This window comes from Poecilia reticulata, linkage group LG6 (assembly GCF_000633615.1).
Source record: "Poecilia reticulata strain Guanapo linkage group LG6, Guppy_female_1.0+MT, whole genome shotgun sequence".
In the NCBI taxonomy this organism is placed as follows: Eukaryota; Metazoa; Chordata; class Actinopteri; order Cyprinodontiformes; family Poeciliidae; genus Poecilia; species Poecilia reticulata.
The window spans coordinates 13,941,030-13,963,262 of record NC_024336.1 but is presented as its reverse complement, the minus strand read 5'-3'; the positions used below and the strand labels follow the sequence as shown (position 1 = coordinate 13,963,262).

At 41.3% G+C, this 22,233-nt stretch overlaps 1 protein-coding gene across 1 annotated transcript in view; it reads right to left on the bottom strand.

Moving 5' to 3' along the window:
* Positions 1-20,355, bottom strand: part of LOC103466047 (transcription factor Maf) — a 47,398-nt gene extending 27,043 nt beyond the window's left edge. The window contains exons 1-2 of the mRNA XM_008411351.2: positions 18,970-20,355; positions 12,862-12,932 (exon numbers count right to left, since the gene is read on the bottom strand). Of these exons, the coding sequence (XP_008409573.1) occupies positions 12,905-12,932; positions 18,970-19,946 (1,005 nt within the window). The 5' untranslated portion in view covers positions 19,947-20,355 and the 3' untranslated portion in view covers positions 12,862-12,904. The remainder of the gene's footprint in view (positions 1-12,861; positions 12,933-18,969) is intronic.
* Positions 20,356-22,233: the final 1,878 nt, after the last annotated feature.

The following is a 22,233-nucleotide window of genomic DNA, read 5'->3' as shown; positions in this document are numbered from 1 at the left end:
CATCATAACCCTRCATGTATATATGTATGTCATGTACCACTTCTGTTAAAACCATTTTTTCAGAATCTCACAAAAAGTAGCTCAGAGTTTTTCCAAACTCATATCTTTGGATCTCGCAAAAACCTGGGTAGATTTTTCTCTTAAAACAACCTAAATTCAATGTATTAAAACACAAAGCAGATAGGAAATAGTATAATGAGGGCATAAAACATTTATTTTCAAAGCAACATAAACTTTAGGGACAAACAAGCCTCTTTCATCCCCAAGCCTGTATTACGCTTCCATTTTCTTTTTTGTAGAATCTGTATTGCATCCAAGACAAAAATCCAATGGAAAAGTTAAATTTCATTTACCTTTGAATCCCTTTTAAAGCATCTGCTTTTCCTCTTCCTCCTTTTCTCTCCCATTGCTGTAATGATTCCAGCCAATGGCTTGCAATGGTTTAATCAAACTCTCGTTAGACTGCAAGATACACTGAATCATCATTAAATCTATCTGCATATTACCTGTGTTGTTACACTTAGCTATGAATCTCATTTGAATCTTATTTAAATCCCTCCTATGAATCTCAATTAAACTTAGATACAGGCAAACAAGCACTGAAGATGTGGAAGCACACACACACACACGCACACRCACCCCCACACACCTACACACACACCTACACGCACATGCATGCGCGGACACACTGCACCTGCTGTTATCACTGCCAGTGTTTTCAAACGTGTTCATTTTAATTAATTTGTTTTGATACTCAAGACAAATCCTTATGTGGTAATTAACAATTATATTACATTTAATAAGGACTCTGAGATAATGAAACAATTAGAGAAACAAGCCTTTTAAAAGCCGAAGCTTTGAACTAGCGYGGATGCTTTAATTGTCTTTCAGCGATTTGTGACTTCAATGAGCTACCAGATTGTAAATGTTTCCACAGCTTACAAATCAAACATCCTTTAAAAGCATGAACGACAAACTAACAAACTGCTATGTGGGAACCATGTGAGCTTTCAGAACAGCTGTAAGACATCTTCACACRCAAGACATCGCTTTTGTTTTTGCTGTTAACACAAGGGCCAATTAGCAGCCCCCTGCTCTCTGCAAAGGAATGTGTTAGGAGACCTATAGGGAGCCTGCGAGGCTGCAAGAGGCCTCGGGGTTGCAGGAGAATTATCACTTTTTTCATCTTTTTGTCTCTCGTCGCAGATCCTTGCACACACACACACACACACATACCCGGAATCAGCTCGGAGATGCAAGCTCCCCGCTTTTTCCTCTCCTTTAATTTTATTTTTTTTCCCTTTCTGCCCAGGCTTCTTGATCAGCGAGAATCGAGAAGGATCGTCCAAGCAAATGGATGATCCAGAATATTGTGGAATGTGAAGACATCAAACTAACTTACTCAGGCGGTGGGGCGAGCTGAAGTGGACGTGGTTCAATAAACGTATGCATAACCTCCATTTACGGACAAATCGGTCGATGAAGTCCACTCATAACCTTTGATCCCTCTGAACTGAGCTGCGGGCGGAGACCAACTTCTGTGAGGGTGTGCACTTTTAGGGAAAGGAAAAGCAACGTCATCACAATAGATGCTGATCCAAGTCTGTGTTCGGCGAGCGTCAGGGAGACCCAGCAGATTGCTGAAGCATGTGCCGAGAGGGTGTTTGTTTAGCTGTTTATTGTGTGATAATTTAATCCATGACGCTCTCCTTTCCACCCCCTCGTCCTTCTTTCWTTTCTTTCATCACAACGCGGCGCCCCGCTGAGTGGCTGGTAGGTAACAGGCAAACATGTACATGCAGCAAGTCCTGTGTCAGAAGAAAAGAGGGAGTCGTGACAGCGGGGGAAGAAGAAGGCGTATGAAAAGACGAGAATGAGCAGACACCTGTCCACCGTCAAGCTCCTGTCTGTCCAAACGCTGCTCTCTCGTCCTCTGAGGGAAACAATTAAACAGAGTGAATAGTTCTGTCGTCGGGTTTGTCTGTAATTATCTGTTGTTTTTTTTTTTTTTTGGTGTGACGTCGACAGGGACAGCAGAGTGGAGGCAGTAGATAAGATAAGTGTTCTTTATTTCTGACAGAGTCATTTAGCTGCGGATGAAGAGAAGAGAGGAGGAGAGAGTTATAGTTATGGAGCTGTCGGGGTTCGGGAGTGCTGAATGAAATGAGGACTAGAGGAGCGGAGGGAAACAAAGGTGGAGAGAGGAGAGGAGAGGAGAGGAGGGAGGCTTCTGTGTGACCTTGCAGTCAAAGAAACCGGCAGTCGAAGGCGGTGAACCCGTTTCCTCTAAATCACTTCGAGCGCCTTGCAAAAGAATTCACGCTTTTTGAACTTTTCCACCTGTTTTTTATGTCCCAACCAGAACTTTACCACGTTTTATTCAGGAGTTTCTATGTACAAACGAAATACAAGGCTGCTCAAACATTTCACAAAGAAAAAAAATGTAAGAAAAAAAAAAATGCGACCTGCAATTGTGCAAATCTTTTGGATTGGGGCTCTACCAGCTGGATGCAAGTGGAGGATACTTCTTGGCAAAACAGTCCAAGCGCAGTTTCAGGCAAACACAGCATGATGTGGCCACCACCATGTTTTATAATGGTGTGCTCAGGACGTGCAGGGTTAGTTTTTACCCCACAACAATTTTTCATAAAGAAAGAGTTACAMTGTGGTCCTATCAGATTTTGCATGTTCACTTTGGCTTTGCTGTGTATCATGTAGGCTTATAAAATGGCACTAAATATCTTTCAGCAACACCAGTGCCAGACTGCTTAATGTGTATAACTAATAGTTGGCCTTTTACCAGATTCTCCCACCTAAACCACAGACTTTTGCCACTCCAACATATTGCCACTGACCTCTTTCTTGCGTTTCGSATTGTCTTTTTAGGTAGATAACARTATCCTGCTAGGCTTGCAGTTTTSTCACCCTTTTGACATTTTAATATGATGCTCTGAAAGTTGTTCCAGTGAAGGCAAGACAAATGTGTATTCTGAGAACAATTTGAATTTTTAAACAAGTTTTCAGAGTAAAGGCGGGCTAAATATAAATGCATGCCACACTTTTTAGATTTTGATTCGTAACTAAGCCATGCWTCCTTCTCTCTCCTCTTCATAATTATGCACTWCATTTCATTTGCCTTTTCCATGTTTCATTGAAGTTTGTGTTTGCTACATGGATAAATACGTTTGCAATGTTTGGTGTTTTATTTCTTCCCTTCCTTTTACCTCACTTTTATTCTTTTTGCTTCCTAAGATTATTTTACGATTTACCAAAAATCAAGAAAATCTCCACATATTTTGAAAAAAGGCCTCAGGAATGATCTGTTGGAGCCACTAATGTGCCACAATTTTTTATTTTGTTTTTTATTTTTTATCTGGTTGCACAGATGTCAGCCAAACATAACTGTTTTAGCCCTTTGGTTTAGGGCTAAATTGAACACCACTCAGACTTGTTTCTTAAGAAATTTTCTTTGTCGTATACCTGCTTGTTCCCGAAGCACCAAACTGCCAGAGACCTCATGTCACTCCTGYCATTTTCTTCTTCCCTCTCCTGTTCCTCATGTGAAGAAAAGTATTTATTTTCATTTATCAAAGCCTTTTACCCCTGAGAGAGAGAGAGAAATTGCAGTGTCTGCAATTTACAGTGTTTGTGTGTGTGAGTGTGTGTGTCAGGGGAATGTGCAGCAATGCTGGGGGTTATTATGAAGAGACTGAAATGCGACAGGAGATTCCTCTGATTGGGAATAAAACACCATCTTATCTATTTAAATAAACCCCACTGCAGCTTCATCTACACACAAATATGTGCATATGCACACACACGCATACCGACACAAACTAAAAATACGAGCGTTCATGCAGGCTGAAGCTAGAAAGTAAAGACATTTACTAAAGCACCAACACACACATGAATGCACAAAAATAAATGTGCATAAGCTGGCAAATCTATGCATGTAAATAAACACAGGAGCAAATTCACAAAGGGATTTGTAGTAATTAAATTGCAATGATCACCCTATTTTAGCTTTCACTTTGAAGATGAAAAAATTGTGTTGCGAGGAAAAAGAGGATGAGAGCAAAAACAGTCCTGATTGAACATGAAAAAAACTTATTTATTAATTATTTAATAAATAAGTTATTTATTAATTATTATTTATTATTTATTAAACTTAATTATTCAACAAAGAGTAGTTACTGTAAGAATAAAAAGAAATAAAATAAAAAATAAAAAATAAAAAGAAAAATAAACAGATATAAAATCAGAAATATTGCAGAGTAATCGTCCACATTGATCTTCTGACACTAACCTTCTGATCTGCTTGGGATCCTGTAGTTTTTAAGGAACCTCCTACATGGAAGCGTCCAAAAGACGCTTCCAGTGAAACAGTTGAATCAGAGAAACAGTTGAGCAGTGATATGTGTTGGATGTGCAGTTGGACGCTGCAGATGTCCCCCCCCCACCCCCCCGGCGGTCTGACGCTAATAATATTTCCCCTGCAAATTTTATTTAAGTTAAAGCAGCAGAACATGTTCCATCCAGAACACTGCTGCACCTAAACAAATCTCAACTCTCTTGAAACTGGGAGAGTTGAAGTGTTTATTCAGATATATGTCTGAATAGGCATTATACATTTTGCTTCTTTTTAAAAAAATCTCTACTAAGATTATTCAACAGCACTTGGATGTAGAGTTGGATGAAATACTGTGGCTCTAAATCCAGCATTTGGACATAGAGCTATCATTGCCCAYGTGCCGAGTGATACGGAAATTATTTAGTCTGATCAAATCTTTAGGCTGTTTTTTCTTTTTTATTCATTGAGATGTTGGCTACTGGTTATCTGTGTTGTGCAAGAACCCTCTAATTTGGGGTAAACTCATTTAATTGCTTGTGCAAATGTCTGCTTGTTTGTAATCTCTTGCCTTTACACTCAATTGGAAACTGTTCAAATTATTGAATTTTGCGAAAGAGTGGATAAATTTCAGATTTAAATTGTTGATASTGGATACTTCCATTCCCTTTCTATACAGGGCAAAATGTCAACAACTCTGTCAACTCCTCTTCCTCTGCTTATTTGTTGACAGCATTGAACCATACTGCAAAAAAACAACAACAAGCAAACAAACAAAAAAAAACCCTGAGAAATATCATATCACTAGTAGCATACAATTTTTTATAAAAACAGAGAAAGTAGATATTTTGAAGATGCTGACATTCTTCTTTACAAGAAAGTATTATAGAAAATACAACTTTAATTTATTGTGATTCCATTCCTCACAGTACGGGACACAACTGACAAAAAAAAAAAGAAAAAGTTTAGTTTCGCAGAATAATCTTTACCAAAAATAAATACTAGATACTAGAACTAAGAGTTTGGACTGCGACTGTTGCTAGAAAGCCAGCTTGATTCAAAGATCAGAGAAAATGCAGAGACTTTCACAGAAAATTGTTCTGTGCATGGGGAAAAAAATGAAAGATGTTCACTTGCTTGACAGTTTGCAGTACAAACACACGCCCTGACTCTATTGACTTTGTACTCTGGTGAAGTTAATATAAACACAGATTATTTCTTACCCTCTCAGACTGCTGCTATTGTCGCATGCACCAGCTTTCTGAACAGACAGTATAAGGTCCTGGCTCTGTGGGATACAGCGATGCAGCTACTCTAAGAGGTTTTCCTGCACAGAAAACTAAGTACATCATTTCAAAATAATAATAAAAAAAAATAAAAGCTCCTCAAACAACAAAAATAGCCCCAACATTTGCCCAWCTGAATCTGTCCTGCTGCGTAAAACCTGACTGACTCAACTCCTCTCAGTGTAAAGACGCGTCGAGCCAGTTAGTGACCGCTGTCTTTTAATGAATGAGATCTCCGAGAAAACCACAGCCTCCCGACTCCACTGCTCTCCACTTCCAGCCCATCAAAAACAGGCTGCGTGTGTGTTTTATTCTTTTTCAGTCATGAATCTTTAAACATCCCTTTTAAAGTAAGTGRGCAGGCTGAATCTCTGCAGAACGCCCGACCTGGGCTGCTGAAGCACCCATTCAGACTCTCCACATCATCTCAGCTGCCTCACTTACGCTCACAGACACTCGGAAAGCCGGCTGAAGACAGCTGAGGACACAAACGCGAAGAATGGAAGCATGCCGTGTGTTTGCGTTTGAAATCAATCACCAGGAAACAAAAGGCAAGCTGACAGTTAAATGTATATTTTCTCTGCATCACTTTCTCTACCACATCGCAGCAGCGTTTGCCATGAGCAGGCCTGGAGACGTGAATGTCATACCAACACCTCACACAGTAAATAAACAGCCGGGTCAAAATCACAGCAAACACACACGACTACCATCTGTTTATTAGCCTATCCCAGTGAGTCAGTGAGCCTCGCCGAGCCCAAATATACTAACATTCAGCATTAGTTTTTAAAAAATGATAAAAGCTTTAAGCGTGTTTGAAAGGTTACAGAGTATTAATATCCCTCTATCTCTCCACCCCCAACACACAAACACACTTTCTCCCTCCTTCTCTTCCTGTAAATGAGTGATTTATCTGCCTTAATTGCTGCCAGTGGTTCATGCGGTCATGTGACCACAACCTGACAGCATGTGACAAATACGGCCTGGAAATTAAACCCTGCATCGCAAACAGAAACACGCAAACGCTTGCATGGCATCTGCAGAGCTACAGCGTGTTCAGATACTGACAAAAATAGATTTGATCTAATAAAAGCGGCACTTTGAAAAGGAACTACAGTTTGAGCTCGGGTTTTAGAATGCTATCATAATAATAAAAGATATTTATCAAAATGAGGTAAAGGGCAAAAGAGAAAAAAACCTACAATCAATAATGATAGACCAAGTACATCTATTGTTGTGAGCCGCTTCACTGCGGTCCCACGCAAATGGCGAGTCAAATACACACACAGACATCCGGCCCACAGTGGACTCCAACACTCCGACTGGCGTATTTTTCTTCCTCACGGTGCTGTTGCAGCAAGATGCTGACTGAAGGGTCTGCAGTGCTCAGGTCATGCATCTTATTGTTACATGAAGCCAGTTCCCATCCACTGACCTTTTTATTCACCGCACCATACATTGTTAAAATAATGCATGAGGTGTCATCGTGTGATATTATAAGCAGCAGTTTGTGTGTGCAGATCATGTAGACTTTGTAGAGAAACAAAAGTAGCACCGAACCCAAACATGTAACATTTAGGGGAATTGATAAAAGCTCTCTCTAATGCAAATGTTGCTTTTTTATATATTCGGCAGATGAAAGTGGTTTCAAAGAATGTTTTTCTCAAATAAAATGAGCATAATTGTTTTGGGTTTATAAATGGGTTTATATTTAGCCAATACTGACATTTTTTCACCATTTGGCTTTGCAAATCATCTCTAGCTCATTCGGATCGAATAAAGAGCAGGTGTGACTAATGTCACAAATGTATTTAGGTAAGAACTTTGACTGGGCCGTTCTAACGCATGAATATGCTTTGATATACCTCATCTATGCAATTTCACTGTAGCTTTGGCTGTGTGTTTAGGGCTTGCATGTAAAAAAAAAAGTTCAGTTTTGGTTTTATCCAACAACCAGATCACCTTGTTTTTCATGTCTTCAACGTCCCGCGTTTAGTTTATAGTAAAGAGAATAAAGTATAAACTGGATTTTACTTCAGGGTATGAAAATGAAGTGGCTAAACAAATGCAAGATATTATTCTTTTTGATTTTTGAGAAAAGTGTGTGTGCCTTTTTTTCTTCCACTTCATAACCACGCTCTAATTCGCCTTAACATAAAATCCTAATAATATTCCCCAAAGATGTTTGTTGTAATGTGAGAAAATGCGAATAAGTTCAAGCAGGTTGAATCTATTGCAAGGTAGAATAAATTCACATAGTATTTTTGTTGTTGCTCTCTTATTTACACATTGTGCAGCTCTCAAGCCTTTTGCTGTGTTTTTTTTTTTGCCATGTATTTACATGGATGCCACAATTTCTATAAATACTATTATTAATTATAAACAAGCTTATTTGAAGTGATGCAGCGAACAATATTCCAGCTTTACTTTTTCTGAAAGAGCAATTAATTTCCTCCAGTATTGCTCTCACTATTTAGATTGCAACTAATGAGCTACTCAGTGCTAATCTCTGTTTTGTCTCCCCTATATGCTCATATAAATACAATTTACCCAGAGTGTTGTACGCTGTGATCCAACCACCACATTAATGACGCTTTCAGGAGGACTGAAGGAGAGGATAAGAGGGGCAGAGTGGAAAGATAAACATGCGGTTTTTCTGATTGACTGAGCGGCAGGAGCTGAACTTATAATAGGATAAGGGGATTTTGCACTTTAAGGCACATCTATTTGGAAAGTAAGTGTGCGCGCTTAGTTTTGCACCACTTGTGAGTTCTTTTTATTTTTGCAGGTTTGCATATTGCATTTATGAATGCCACTGCATAAACAGGTAACGGGTGGGGGGGAAGGGGTAGTTGGGGGGCAGCAATGACTCCAACACCTCTGCACCTTCCCTCCCCCCCTTATTTATTTGTCTGTATTAGTTAGCTCCTTCTCAGCACTTAAAATTAATGTCATCCAGCACAAAATAGAGGCTGAAAGCTAAAATTCAGCACTTTCTCTGCAGCCCGGTTATTTATCAAGCTAACAAGGAGAAGACGCATCCTGTTTCAGCCGGGCCCAGGAAATATGTGCCATTAAAGCCCAGAGCTTGTGTCTGAGAGCCGAGGAATAAAAGTGAGGGTGTCAGGGAGAGCGGATGGACGGCGTTGCCGGCAATATGGATGCGGAAAGAGCAGCAGACACATTTATATAAAAGGGACAATGGATGCTCTTGGGTTGAACCGTGAGAGTACATGTGCTCCATGTGTGTATTAGAAGTGCTGATTCGCTGACGGCTATAAAAGACGATCCTTTAGGGGAAACAGAAGACGTAGTTTGGAGCTTTGAATAAATCATGCGCTGCCACTGTGAGGTTAGCGCTAATTTTCTCTTTAGGAGAAGGGTGTCGAAACACGTCCCGAGGACTGTTAGTATTATGCCATGTTAACATCTCTGTGGCATCAGGAGCTAACGCCCGAGCGTTGGAATTCAATTAGACACTGGGTGCAACGCTAAGCAGGTTGCAATAGGGCGGTCACCACAGGGAGGAGAAGAGAGGAGACGATGGCGACGCTGAGGGACAAGAGGGGAGGAAGAAGCGTGTGCTTTTTGTGTGAATGTGCAAAGAGAAAGAGACTGTAGGCTGAAGAGGAAGGCCCAGGGCTGCTGTGATTCAGGTGAATACAAAATACCACGCTAACCTCCGGCTCATCCCCAGTTCCTCTCTCAGTCACAACCTGAGGACAACAGAAGCTCGGAGGCTCCCACGCAAACTACACACACACACACGTACGTACGCATTCCCACTTCATGGTAAGAGCTTTGCAGCTAATTATCTATGAATAAAACAACACATTTTGGATCTAACAAGTTGAAAGAACCAAGAGGGGGGAAAAAAAACGACGTTAGCATCATTTCAAAAAAGAGAAGGGTTGGTGTTTAAAGGTTTAGCTCCGGGCTGACACGTTCTGCTCAAGTATCACCAGTTCTGAATAGAAAAATGTATACATTTTTAAAAACAATCCAACTCTAAGCACAACTGTTTAACTTGTGGAACTTAACAAGTGGGGAGGTGGACTCTTTTCCCCTCCCTTTTTCTGGATTTCAGAACACAGTTCTGCTTGCTCCCTCTCTTTTCCAGATGAGTTCGTATAATGAGCATACATCCTCCTTGTCTTCTGGGTTTTACGAATAGAGGGATGACGTCTATGTCACTACCAAAAACCATGCCGCTGTAATGAGTCGCCCAATGCGAGGCGGTGGTGGTTATATATAACCCAGGTGGTAAGGAGAAGTGAAGTCTGTCATTCGGTGGAAGGAGTAAATCCTCCCCACTGCACAACACAAAAGGATTCAGCAGTGTTTCATAAATGACAGTTCAGAGTTGGAGGTTTGTGTGGGCAACACCTTGATATGTGTTGTTTTCCACCTAAAATCAGCTGGTTTGAACGAGATTTCTCTTCAGAAACTGGCAAGACTTTTATTCAAACACTGCACTCTGACTTTAACAGGAACATGATTACTGTTTGTGTAGTTAATGTAAAATTTCCTTAGAAGGTTGATATTTTACAATGATCTCTGGCTCCTCTATAGTACGTGGAAGAAATGTTTTACATCCACAGCAAAGTAGGTGGAAGTGAGAGACTTACATACCTGAAGTTCATGCCTGTTTTGTGCTTTATTTGGGCTGTTGTTTCTCTAGGACAGAATGATGGTAAACCATATAACTTACATTTTAATGACAAGTTTTGGATGATTAAGTAAAGATTCAGTGCAGAATAAGCAAACCTCTTCTTATACAGCCATCCAAAGGTGCCTTTAGAATATTTTGTAAGTTGCAGCCAAATGTTGTGGCCACTAATAATATTGGAGTTGCACCAAAGTCATAATAAAATGATGGCTATTTCACTGTAAGTGCTATTGATGCATTGTAAAAAGTGAATGAAACAGCTAGTGACACAGAACGACTCCCTATAGTTGTTCTACTTTACCTCTAGTCAGTGATTGCATGGTTGAAAATTGGACACAACTGATTGTTCCAAAAGGAAAATGATTTCAAATGTATATTAAAACTGTTTTTGGAAACGATGAAAAGGACTAACATGAAACTTCTGGACGAGTCCTGAACCTAAAGGCTTTGCTGAAAAGCCAAATCAGTGGTAGGAATCTGATCAATTCAAATGAAGCCTTTATGATGAGAAACATGATCAAATATTCAATCAGAATTATGCCAGGACTTTGAAAAAGGGCTACACAAATGTGCGGTTTCTCTGGAGTGGGCTCTCTCATACTTAACTGATTACTAGATGTTTATATGGATAATTTATTTGAGGTTCTATGTGTAATTTTGAATCTACATTTTTATCAAAGCTGCATGTTATGGTGTTAGTTGAATCCAAATGTTTCTTTAAAAGCCCCAAAATGATTACAACACTCTTTCTGAAGATGAAGGGATGTATCCACAATGTAGGTAATACCATTTAAAAATATATTCTCTTTCCTTTTACTTGATGCACACTATGACATGGGAACGTATTCTTCTTCTGCTGCTACACAAACCTGACCTGCCTGCTGTCAGCCACAGAGGCACCGCCGCCCCCGCCGCCCCTGTCGCCCCCGTCCCTCCTCACCCAAGTGGCCGACTCACCCTGTCACAGTGAGGAGACGGTGAGTTGCGTGAGGAGAGATGACGGTGGATAAAAGAAAAGAAAATAGGGACAGAGGGTGGTACCGAAGGAGAGGAGGAGRCCTGCTGGGTGGGTGGGCGTGGGTTCTGGAGCTTCCTTCTAATGTGCCCTCTCCACTCCCCTCCCTGTGACCTCAGCGCTCCTGACAGCAAGAAAGTGCTGAAGCATGCAGGTGTCCTAATGCTGCAGGCACACACAAGCGAACGCGAAACCATCCTGCACACACACACACGCCAACACGCGCGCACACAGATGCAGGAATCCTGCATTACTTCCCTGTTTTCTGYCTGATTTTCAATTCTTTCAGCACCTGCCTACACGCTGTCAGCGCTTCCAACGCTTTCGACTGTTCATCTGTATAAAAAAAGAGGGACTTTTGATGAAGTGTGTTTAAAAAAAAAAAACGAATATGCATGTGCTTTGCAAGCAGAACACATGAGGAAAGCAGAGTATGCTGGCGGCTGCACAGTAAAATTAGCTGATGCTGATGCGGTAGTTTTCCACTGTCCAGCCTTTTAAATGCATGAGCTAAAACCTGAGGTGTCCAGAGAGTGTCCTGTCCTGTGTGGCTGCGTGTGTGTGTGTGTGTGTGTGTGTGTGTGTGCGTGTGTTGGAGAGGGGGTTGGCATTAGAGAGTTGTATTACAGTGGTGATGAGTCGCCTGACTGCAAGTCTGATACCTCAGCAGCACCCAGCATTGACCAGGCCTTTAAATAAAGCCTTCGATCCTCCAGCAGCAGAGAAGGTCACCGCTTGCCTCTGGTTACCCTGCCTGTCTGTCTGCATCCACGGCCAGGAGCCCTCCTGCCATTCATCCCTCACCCCTTCATTCTGACGTGGGATTCCAGGTGCCTTTCCTTTTCTCTCAATCCCTCAGCTCCTTAACTTTGCTCCGACTTCCTTCCAGCTTTGCTCCCTTTCTCTGCTGCTCTTTGCCGCCTGGCCTCTTCCATCTACTTCAGTTTTTCTACTGGAAATGTCAGATGGCAAAAAAAAAAAAAAAAAAAGTAGTCCTTGCTTTCCCTTTCTCACTCCATCAGTCCCACCATCCATCCATCTCTTTGTCAGCTCCAGATAAAAATAATGTCCAGGGCTTTTTGTTCGTTTTCTCCTTTGCACTGAGAGCAGAGAGGAAGAAGGAAGTCATGGGAGGTCAGAGGAGAGGGGAAAGGTTTTGGTCTCATCCCATGAGTGCTGTGCATGTCAGCCTCTGTCATTCAGGGAGCACCGTTAGAGCCCGAAACACTTCGCATAGGAAAAGTTTAAATGAAAGGGAATTTGGATGTCATACTAGTGAATGAATAAATTAATTGAAACTAAAAATAATGATAATACTGCAGCTAGGGCTTAGATCCAAACTTAGTATAAAACAGCAGAAATAAAGTAAATTGTGTTATGCAACCAAATCCTGTTTGTCAGTGTTTGTATTTTGTGGACCAAGCATTTTCTTGAAAATGTGTTTTCTTTTTTCATTTTCTCCCGTTCAAAGCACCACATAGGGAAGAATACTTTCTACAAAGGACACGCTTTTTGTAAAATACAAAAAAAAGGGATGTGTTACCGCAATCTCCAGGCTGGTGGGGCCAAGAAAGCACAGCTCTCTATCACAGATGGAGGAATTTTCTCGACGTCCTAAAAAAAGAACGAAATAAGAATTAGTCTTAAGGAGGGAAGGACACATTAATTCAATAGCAGTGAAATTCAGCTTTAAGTGTCGGATTTAACATTAATGTGGGGAAGTTTCATTTAAAAAATGTACAAAACAAATACTGCAGAAAGTTTAGTGTCATAGCAATGAGATATTAAAGAATCCAAAAAAACGTTTCTTTTCAAATCTTTTCAAATTCAAACTTAAGCTGAAGATACAAAGAGGTATAAAGTTCCACACAGCTGCGAGGTAATGACTTCCTAAGGATATTTCATAAGTAAATGCATATATTTCCGCTCAGTGCGGTGCAGTGTTTAGCATTGTTGCATTGCAAGATGCATCAATCTTGGCCTGACCTCCTTTCTGCAGGGAGTTTGCATGTCCTCCCTGTGTTCTTCCAAATACCCCTCGGTGTGTGTGTGTGTGTGTGTGTGTGTGTGGGTGTGTGTGTGTGCGTGCGTGTGTGTGCGTGTGTGCGTGTGTGTGTGTGTGTGTGTGCGCGTGTGTGTGTGTGTGAGTGTGTGTGTGCATGGGCACCTGCCCTGTGATGGACCGACAAACAACTTTGCTCTGAGTAGGATTCTTAAGTTTCTTCTTCTGTCCCCTTATTTTCAAAAATCACATGATGCGTTCAAACACACAGGGACGCTCACACACATTTATATTTAACATGAAGTCAATTCATCTACAAATTCAAAACTTCATATCAAACTATATGTCGCAGTATTTGAAAGATTTGAACCCATGCGAGGAAGTCACAGTTTTAGTGCATTATTTACAAATTATGATGTAGTAGTATAATTACTATTAATCTTCGTTTTTTTTTAAATTTTATTTGCTGCATYAGAGATGATTGTCAATAGAAAAAGTCCATAAGTCTCATGATATATTTTTTTTTWATGTTTTTTTTTTCTTGGTTTAAGAATTGAAGCAATTAGGTGCTGAAGACTATTAACGCCCCTCTATCCATCTTTAAGCAACAATGAAAACCATTTATTTCTCTAATCCGATTCATACAGCCGTCAGATGGACTCTGACCCATGGAGCTGCAGAGGAGTTCCCAGTCTCTGATCTGCAGTACAGGGAAGGGCTATCAGCTAGAAACTCACCAAACCCTCCACCTGACTGACTCCCATAACACTAACTCTATTTTGTTCAAAGTTTGCAAAGTAAACCCAGATAATTTAATCTATTAACAAATAAAGCAGCCTGAGAATTACATGTCTACATATGGGCGCCTTTATACAAGCGTGTGCACACATTTCCACTTTGTGTGCCCTCTCTTCCTAACTCAAACAGCCACACGCTCACATAGCAGAGGCCCACGTGCAGATGGCTTGGACATGGCAGCCTTGTTTGGGGTCAAGGCCTTTCCCAGGTACAAATGAAAGAGAGAGGCGAGACTCTGGAAGTGGCTGAACAACGCGGCGGGTCACCTTGCCTGAGAAAGAGATCAATGTCTGTTTGACTGGCCAAGGGAGAGGCTGCCTGCAGAGGAAGGGTAAATCACCCCTCGCTTCATTGAGATGCAGGTAAAATACACAAGGGCTCCAGCTCCACCCTGCATGACATAAACTCGTGCATGCCGAACATGCTTTCTGCATCTCCCAGAACTTACCACAGCCTCTGTGCTATGAAACTTAAGCTACTCTGATTTTATTTACCCAAATCATCACTCTTGGTCTCCAGCTGTGCATTCCAATCACAGCTTCTTGCACACACATAAATGCAAATCTGGCTGCAGAGAACCGCAAATCCAGACCCAGACAATTAAATTTCCCTCACAATGCCTTCCGCTTGCAAGGAAAACAAATATCACACAAGGCATCTACGGGCAAGAAGAAAGCCGTGTTTACAGCCGTGGCGTTCTTTGCACATGCACAGCTGCGATGGGATGGGGAAGAGGTAAATTATTGGGGTTTCAAATAAATGACATAACTCAGGACACAACGAGAGGGCGAGGGGAGGGAGCAGCTCTGCCTCTGACAGAGCTGGATGATAGACGGAGCACAGAGGAACATGAATGCAGCTGATTTAAATCACTTTAAATGTAAATGTTTATCGTGTGGAGTGATGCAGATGCAGATTGAGTGGAAAAGATTGAAAACGTTTCCTCTTTTGAATGCGAATTTGTTTTTAACCCTTTGGGTTTGGTGGTTATTGTCACGGGGTGGGGGATTGGAATCAGGGAACAGAAATTCAATAAATATCGCTTTGTGACTCCTACTGCTGCAAAGTGTATTTTCACGTTGACGTAAAATCTTTTTAAATTTAAAGTCAGGAACGTGGAGTTAAATCTGTGGTGGATCTTTTGCCATTAGAAGCAATTATTATTATTATTTCTTTTCTTTTTCCAGGTTGGATCGTTTTGATTCTGCTAAAGGAAAAAAGGTACCTGCTTTTGAGTTTAGATGAACATTCTTCAAAGATGGTAAAGATAAAGCTAGAAAATTCCTCGGCGTCATGATAAACTGACCCGTACCTTCAGATTTAATACGCTTAAGCTAAAGCACATGGACACCCCTCCACCACAAGGTCACACAGAAGACCTTGCTCACTGGCTACTGAGCCCCCGCACACAAACAGACACTCTACAGACGACCACATCCTTTGTCCTTCTAATTCTGAGACATTAAAGCAAAGCACATGATGATGATTCAAATGTCAATACTGGTAAATTAAAATTCAAAGTGATTTCCCATAGTTGACCTGAAAGAGAAGAGACCAATATTGTGACAGCAGACAACTACATTATCTTTAATAACCTAATCATTGGACAGACTGCAAATGATCACAGCGCAGAAGTCAATATACCAGGGCTGAGAATAGAATTACAGTTAATAATGACGGGATTAATAATGCACCATGTCTGTGCTCTGCATATGCATGCTTTTCCGTGAACTAGAAGGCGGCGAAAGGAGGACGCGGCAGAGGAAGCTCTGAAATGTTTGCTTCCTGTGCCTCCTGCCCTCTTTCAGCTACAGGAAGCGAAATCAGTGCTACTGAGCTCTCCTGGCCCTTGGTGTGACTAGAGGTCAAAGTGAGCAACAAATAAAAAAAAACAAAAAAAAAACACATCCTACAGAATTTCCACAGCAGCTTGCAATGATCAGCAAATCTTCACCTGTGCAAACCACCGTACAGCAGATCTCCTGTTGTCCACATGAGAAGCTCAAACTAGACGTTCATGAATAACTGAACTGATCCTGTCGCCATCTCAGAAGGAAAGGTGACATGAAAGACTCACAGTGTCTCCGTGCAGTTCCAGGGGTTATAACACAAATGTAATTAAATAGCTCACTATATTGACCTAATCAGATAGGGGGGCCATAAATTAGTGGACATGCTCACTAAAAGGCCCTCTCCTCTCAGCTAGTGTGCATCTCTGATCGTTTATCATTTGAAAGGAAGCAGGATGGCAGCCAGCCTTTCTGTTGTCTCTCACTCCCTTTTTTTTTTTTTTTTTTTTATTTATTTATTTTTTTAATCACAAATATTCCTGCAGGTAGGAGAGGATTCTTCATCAGTTTGGGCTTTCATGGGAGGCAGTGATGCAGAGGTGAAGCACACAAGGAATGGTCAGGATGGCCTGCAGTTTACGGTTTAGTTGTTCTGAAATTTCCATGAAAATCAGCCAAAAATCTGTCCTAAAATTTGTGTGATTTTTTTCCCCCCTTTATTTTAAATAATTGAGCTAATCGGTTCTGCAGGGAGAGATAAGACAGTTTCTCTCCTCTACACAGACGTACTGTACACACGCTTATCATAACCACAACGGTTTGAAACAGAATGGGTTGGTTTTGCACAGCACCACAGTTCAGAGCCCGTTCAGCCTTGATCTCAGTGCTGCTCTTTAAGGTGGAGCAGAACTGAAACCCTCTGCATGAAGCTGAATTCAGAAACCTGTCCGCTGCTGAAAACCCTAATCCCTGCGACCGCCACCTGCTTTTTTTTTTTTTTTTTCAGCGTTTCTACTGGCCAAAGTGGCAGAAAAAAAAAGTTTTGGGAAGACGAGTTGACATAGTGGTTACTACATTGTACTAGTTACACTGGCGTGCCGGAAATGTTAAGTATTGCGCATAACTTTGTCAAAAAGACTTAGCGTAGTTTTCATTTGCAACGTCTCGTCTCGGATTTACATTTTTTTTATGTAAAAAAAAAAAAAAAAAACAATATTCTGTTTTACAAAATATACGTTTTCTTTCATCTACACAAAAAGCTTTATCGTCACTAAAAGTCTGAAAAAGAGGGACTCCATAAAAACTGCATTCAACTAGTGGAGCAGGAAAAAGTGCAAGTTTACTCTAAAATCAATCATTAACGTTGCCTTCATTTGAAACCGTGGAGCATGGATATCCATTCATGGGACAAAATGATTGTTTTTCTTTTTTATTATTATTTCATGTTTTCGGCTTAATTTTTTTTATTTAAGAGATTTTTCCTTTTGTGGTTTTGAGCAACAGGTTTAGGCCGTCAATTTTATTTTTCATTTGATTTATTGTGAAAGGAAAAAAACATCAATTTCTCCACTGGAACAAAGCCTTTTAGTAACAATTTGGTTGGATTATAAAATGCATGTAAATTAAAATAAATGACTTCATCATCTGCAGCTTGATGCTTAAGCAGGAGTTTATCCCGGAGCTGTCATTTTACGCACCATGCGTTTAATATTTGCGTCAGTTCTTCATCATAATTTACATGCGTATAAACAAAAGATCTAACCACTTAGTGACATCTGAACTTTCTTTTTTATTTATTTATCTCTAGTTACGTTTCAGTTTCAGTCAGAAACTGAAACAAAAATGCGGTGTGCGTGCGTGTGTGTGTGTGTGTGCGTGTGTGTGTGTGTGATGCGCCTTTCCAAACACTGAGACAGATAACATGAAAACTGAACAGAACAAATAAAAAGATGATCAGGAGAATTAATTAGTTTTCCATTCATGAAGGTTTATTGATGGGTGATAAATGAATGGATTCTGCACGTTGACTTTAAAACATTTCGGTTTGCTTAATTAAAAACACCCGCAGTGTTCTGAATATTATTCAGTAGTTTTGATTAATAAAAGGCAAACACAATTATTTTTGTTGCAACAAATTAACTGTTCTTTTTGTCTAATTAAAGCGGCTTATATGTTTCCCGTTTTAGTATTTTATCATCAGTCCCACCTGTTGATTAATCCTTTGTGCCTGTTTGTTAATCATGGAAGAATATTCTGTGAGATCACCCTCTGCGTTTTCTGTTGGGCCTTTACTATAAATCAATACTGAGTACAAAGTTGCTTTACAGTCATATTCCCCATGTGGCTCCGACAGAAGCCAAAGTCTTGGCCGCAGACAACTTTAAATATTAAGTAATGGTTCTGAGCAATGCAACAAATACACACAAGTTCACAAAACAAAAAGAAAAAAAACATGAAAAGGAGCAATTAAAATAGCATCCGAACATGACCAGCATGCATGGTTTCACTTTGTCACCACAGTCTCCAAACTTCTGATCTGACAGAGTTTGGCTATTTTCCACAATACAGTTCAAATGAATGACGTGACAATGAGATCATTTATGTTCAAATACATTTAAAATAAACATAAAATGAAGCTACCGAGCCTGGGAATTTTTTTATTTTTTATTTTTCCCAATCAACAAATTTGCGTAAAAGAAGAGGCGCAGAAAGAGGCGCTGSGCAGCTAGCTCCTCTGCGCAAAATGTCTGTAAAGAAACATTAAGAAGCGGACTTGAATTCTTGAAAATGTGTCAAAACTATTTATTTATGATGTCTTTTAAAGATGATTCAATAAAAATCAAATAAAAATCCTCGCTTTGACATGTAAATGAAGTTGAAATGACAGAAAAAAAATTTTTCCCCTTAAACTAAAGCAGATTTAACAAACAGCTTCGATCAAACCCACACACTCAACCGTTGTTTTTTTAAATTTTTTAAAAAGTTTTTAAACTAAAAGTTTTCTTTGTGTTTCAGTGTGAAGTTCGCGTATTACAAACTTTTTTTCAGCGCCGACACTCACATGAAAAACTCCGGAGATGACGGGTTGTTGTCACTGCTGGAGCCTCCGTTTTCTCTGAAGCCGGTGCTGATCAGCTTCTCGTATTTCTCCTTGTAGGCGTCCCTCTCCCTGGCCAGCCGGGAGATCTCCTGCTTGAGGTGGTCCACCTGCTGCATGAGCTGCGTCTTCTCCCCCTCCAGGACGTGCCGCTGCTGGACGCGCTTGTACCGACAGGACTGCGCATAGCCTCTGTTCTTTAGTGTCCTCCTCTTCTGTTTCAGACGGATCACCTCTTCCTTGCTGACCCCCCGGAGCTGCCGGTTCAGTTCCCGCACCGACATGGTGACCAGCTGCTCGTCCGAGAAGCGCTCCTCCAGGCGCAGGTGCTGGTGGTTTCCCCCCGCGCCGCCGCCGGACTGGGACCCGGAGGAGGGATGGTGTGCCCCTGTGTGGTGGTGGTGGTGGTGATGGTGGTGGTGGTGGGGAGTCCCGTTCTGGGCCGCGGCAGCGGCGATGACCGCGGACACCACGGCGGCCGCTGATCCCATCTCCTCCCCGGCCATGGCGCCTCCCGCCCCGGCTGCTCCGCCGAACTGCTGCCCTCTGGCATAGCCGTCGAAGGTTTGGAGCTGGTGACTGCTGCTGATCAGCGCCTCTACGGCGTCCTCTGGGCTAAAGCCCAGAGCCTCGGGGTTCAGCTGCTGCTGGTACCCGGTCATCCAGTAGAAATCCTCCAAGTGCGTCTTCTGTTCGCTCCCTGATCCCGGACTGGGCGCCGAGAAGCTTGGAGAGGGGGGAACCGAGCTGCAAGGCGTGCTCATCGGGGTGGAAGATAGGGATCCCCCGGCGACCAGGCGGCTGCACTGGTTGATGCTGCGATCGGGCTCCACCGGCTCCTTTTTCACTTCAAACTTCATCAGATCGAAGTCATTAACATATTCCATGGCCAGGGGACTGGTGGGCAGGTCGGAGTTGCTCATTGCCAGCTCTGATGCCATCCTCTTGCTGTTGACAGTCCTCCAAAGGGGGTGAGGAGCACCTGTCAAAGTAGGCTGCTGAGACACGCACTGAGCCAGCTTGATTTCTTTATTTATTTTCTTCAAAACAGAAGGAAAAGTGAGTTCTCTCGCACTAATTGCGCAGCGCAGGTTCTGGTTTTGTGAGTCGATAAGTTTTTTTTCTCTCTCTCTTCAGTCTGTGTTGCACAGACGCATTGGAGCAGCGCTGTTTCCTCCCTCTCTCCCAGCGTGCGGGTGTCTGAGCGCCGCTCTCTCTGTTTCTACCGTTTAACACTTCATGGCTCCTTTTAGGATTAGTGCGCCAATTTGAGGAGGTTCACGTATGTGTCCCGGCCAAATAGTTGCCTAGTAGAGATTGGGAGGAAAAAAAAAAAACAACAAAAAAAAAAAACTCCACCCTAGGATTGATAGATTTTTTTTTCAAAGAGATCAGTCAGCCGACGAGTTAAAAACCATTGCTTAGTTTTATAGGCGTCCTGACGTCAGGACTGAAATATGAAATTGACTGAGACCCAGCCAATGAGCACGCCAGTCCATGAACATAATTAGCATAATAGAAGAAAAAGTTACGTTTTTTTCTCTTTTACTGTCCGAGTCTATCAATGGGATGATTTCAAAAAAAGTGACAGGCGTCTTTTTTTGAACTGAAACAGAAATAAAACTAGAACAAYTATTAATATCGTTATGTAAGTTTTAACAAATTGGGATGCATTCATTTTAGCTCCTCAAAGTGCTTTATTTTGCAACAAATGATATTGAACATAACCGAATTAAAATGCATCAGAAATAAGTTTTTTTTTTTACTAAAGCACTCTAAGCCAGACTGTTTTAACTCATTTACTTTACATAGTTTGCATGTTGCCGTTTTACATGTATTTCATTCATTTTATAGCCAAATTGTTAATTAGTAAGTCAATCACAAACCATCTCTAAAGCTGAACTTTTGTGTAACTCAAAATATCATCATAAGTTTTAATAGGTTGTTTTTCCTTATCTGTCTCTTCAAACGGCAGATCCATTGTTTATTTAACTAGGGGGGAAAAAAAGATAAACGGCAACAGATAGTGTAATGATGTGAAGTGAGTGGAAAACAGCATGGTGAGGGCTTGCTCCGATTCAATTGCGCGATTAGAAAACCCAATGTCGCCACCTTTCGGTAGAAATGATCATTTACCTTGCGAGGTACCGCAAGCCCACTTCCACACTCCGTGTCTCCCGTGTCAATATAAAAACCCATCTCTCTTACAGAACAGTCTGTTCTGACAGCATCTTCACGTCTGTCCTCCTGGACTCCATCGTCCCAATCCCACATTATGATCACAGACTTAGTGTGTGTCTCTTTTCTGTATCTGTCTCTGCTGGAGCATACTCCTCAGGAGTAGTGGCACTATAGGAACAAACAATAAGCAGGGCTGTGCACACAGGGCCTGAGAGTAAATAAGAGTGCTCTCTCTGGATCATGTCACACAGGGGGAAGCTTCAGAAAACTACAAAGCCGCCAGCAGATAATCCAACTCCCTGGTGTCCTAAACACAAGTAAATATTCTCCTGGTCCCTGTGACTGTTCATGGGGACTTAATGTTAAACAGGAAGGATAAACATCGTGTTTTATTCATTAGAAACACACAAACAGAAGAAGCCCCTCAGATGCCTTTGAATAAATATTAGCCAGACATAATGTCTCATCTGATGCTGCTGCACATTGTTGCTGACTGGCAGTAACTTTAAGGAATTGAATGTGAATCTAAGACTAACAGAGCAACCTATTTTTATGATCGTCATGCTTTTCACATAGTTTGACTAATTGAGCCTTTGAATACTGTAGCTTCAGTGTTTTCTAATTATGAAATTATGACGGTTTTGACATTTTATTCTGCAAATAATCTTACAGGAAGCAAATAAAAAGAGAGGAAGAAAAGATGCATTTCCACTCCAAGACACTTTCAAGGTAACTATCTATGCATACTTTTCCCTCTGCTATTGAAAGTGCAGGAATCAGGGCCAAACTAGATCAGTGTAGTAAAACTCTATTGCAGAAAATTGCAGGTATGGGATAGAGATTTGTAAATGGAGAGTGCTGGACATTCTTCACCAGAATATTCCCAGTTTTTCTTGTTTGTATCTTTGTTCCCCCTTGATGGAATGGTGACCTGTCCAGGGTGTGCTCTGCCTCATGTAAATTAACAACTCGAGTCTGGCTGGAGTCTGAGAAATACTGCTGCCACTAGTCTGGTGGAGTTTAGTGGAGAAGGTGTTGGGGAGGCAT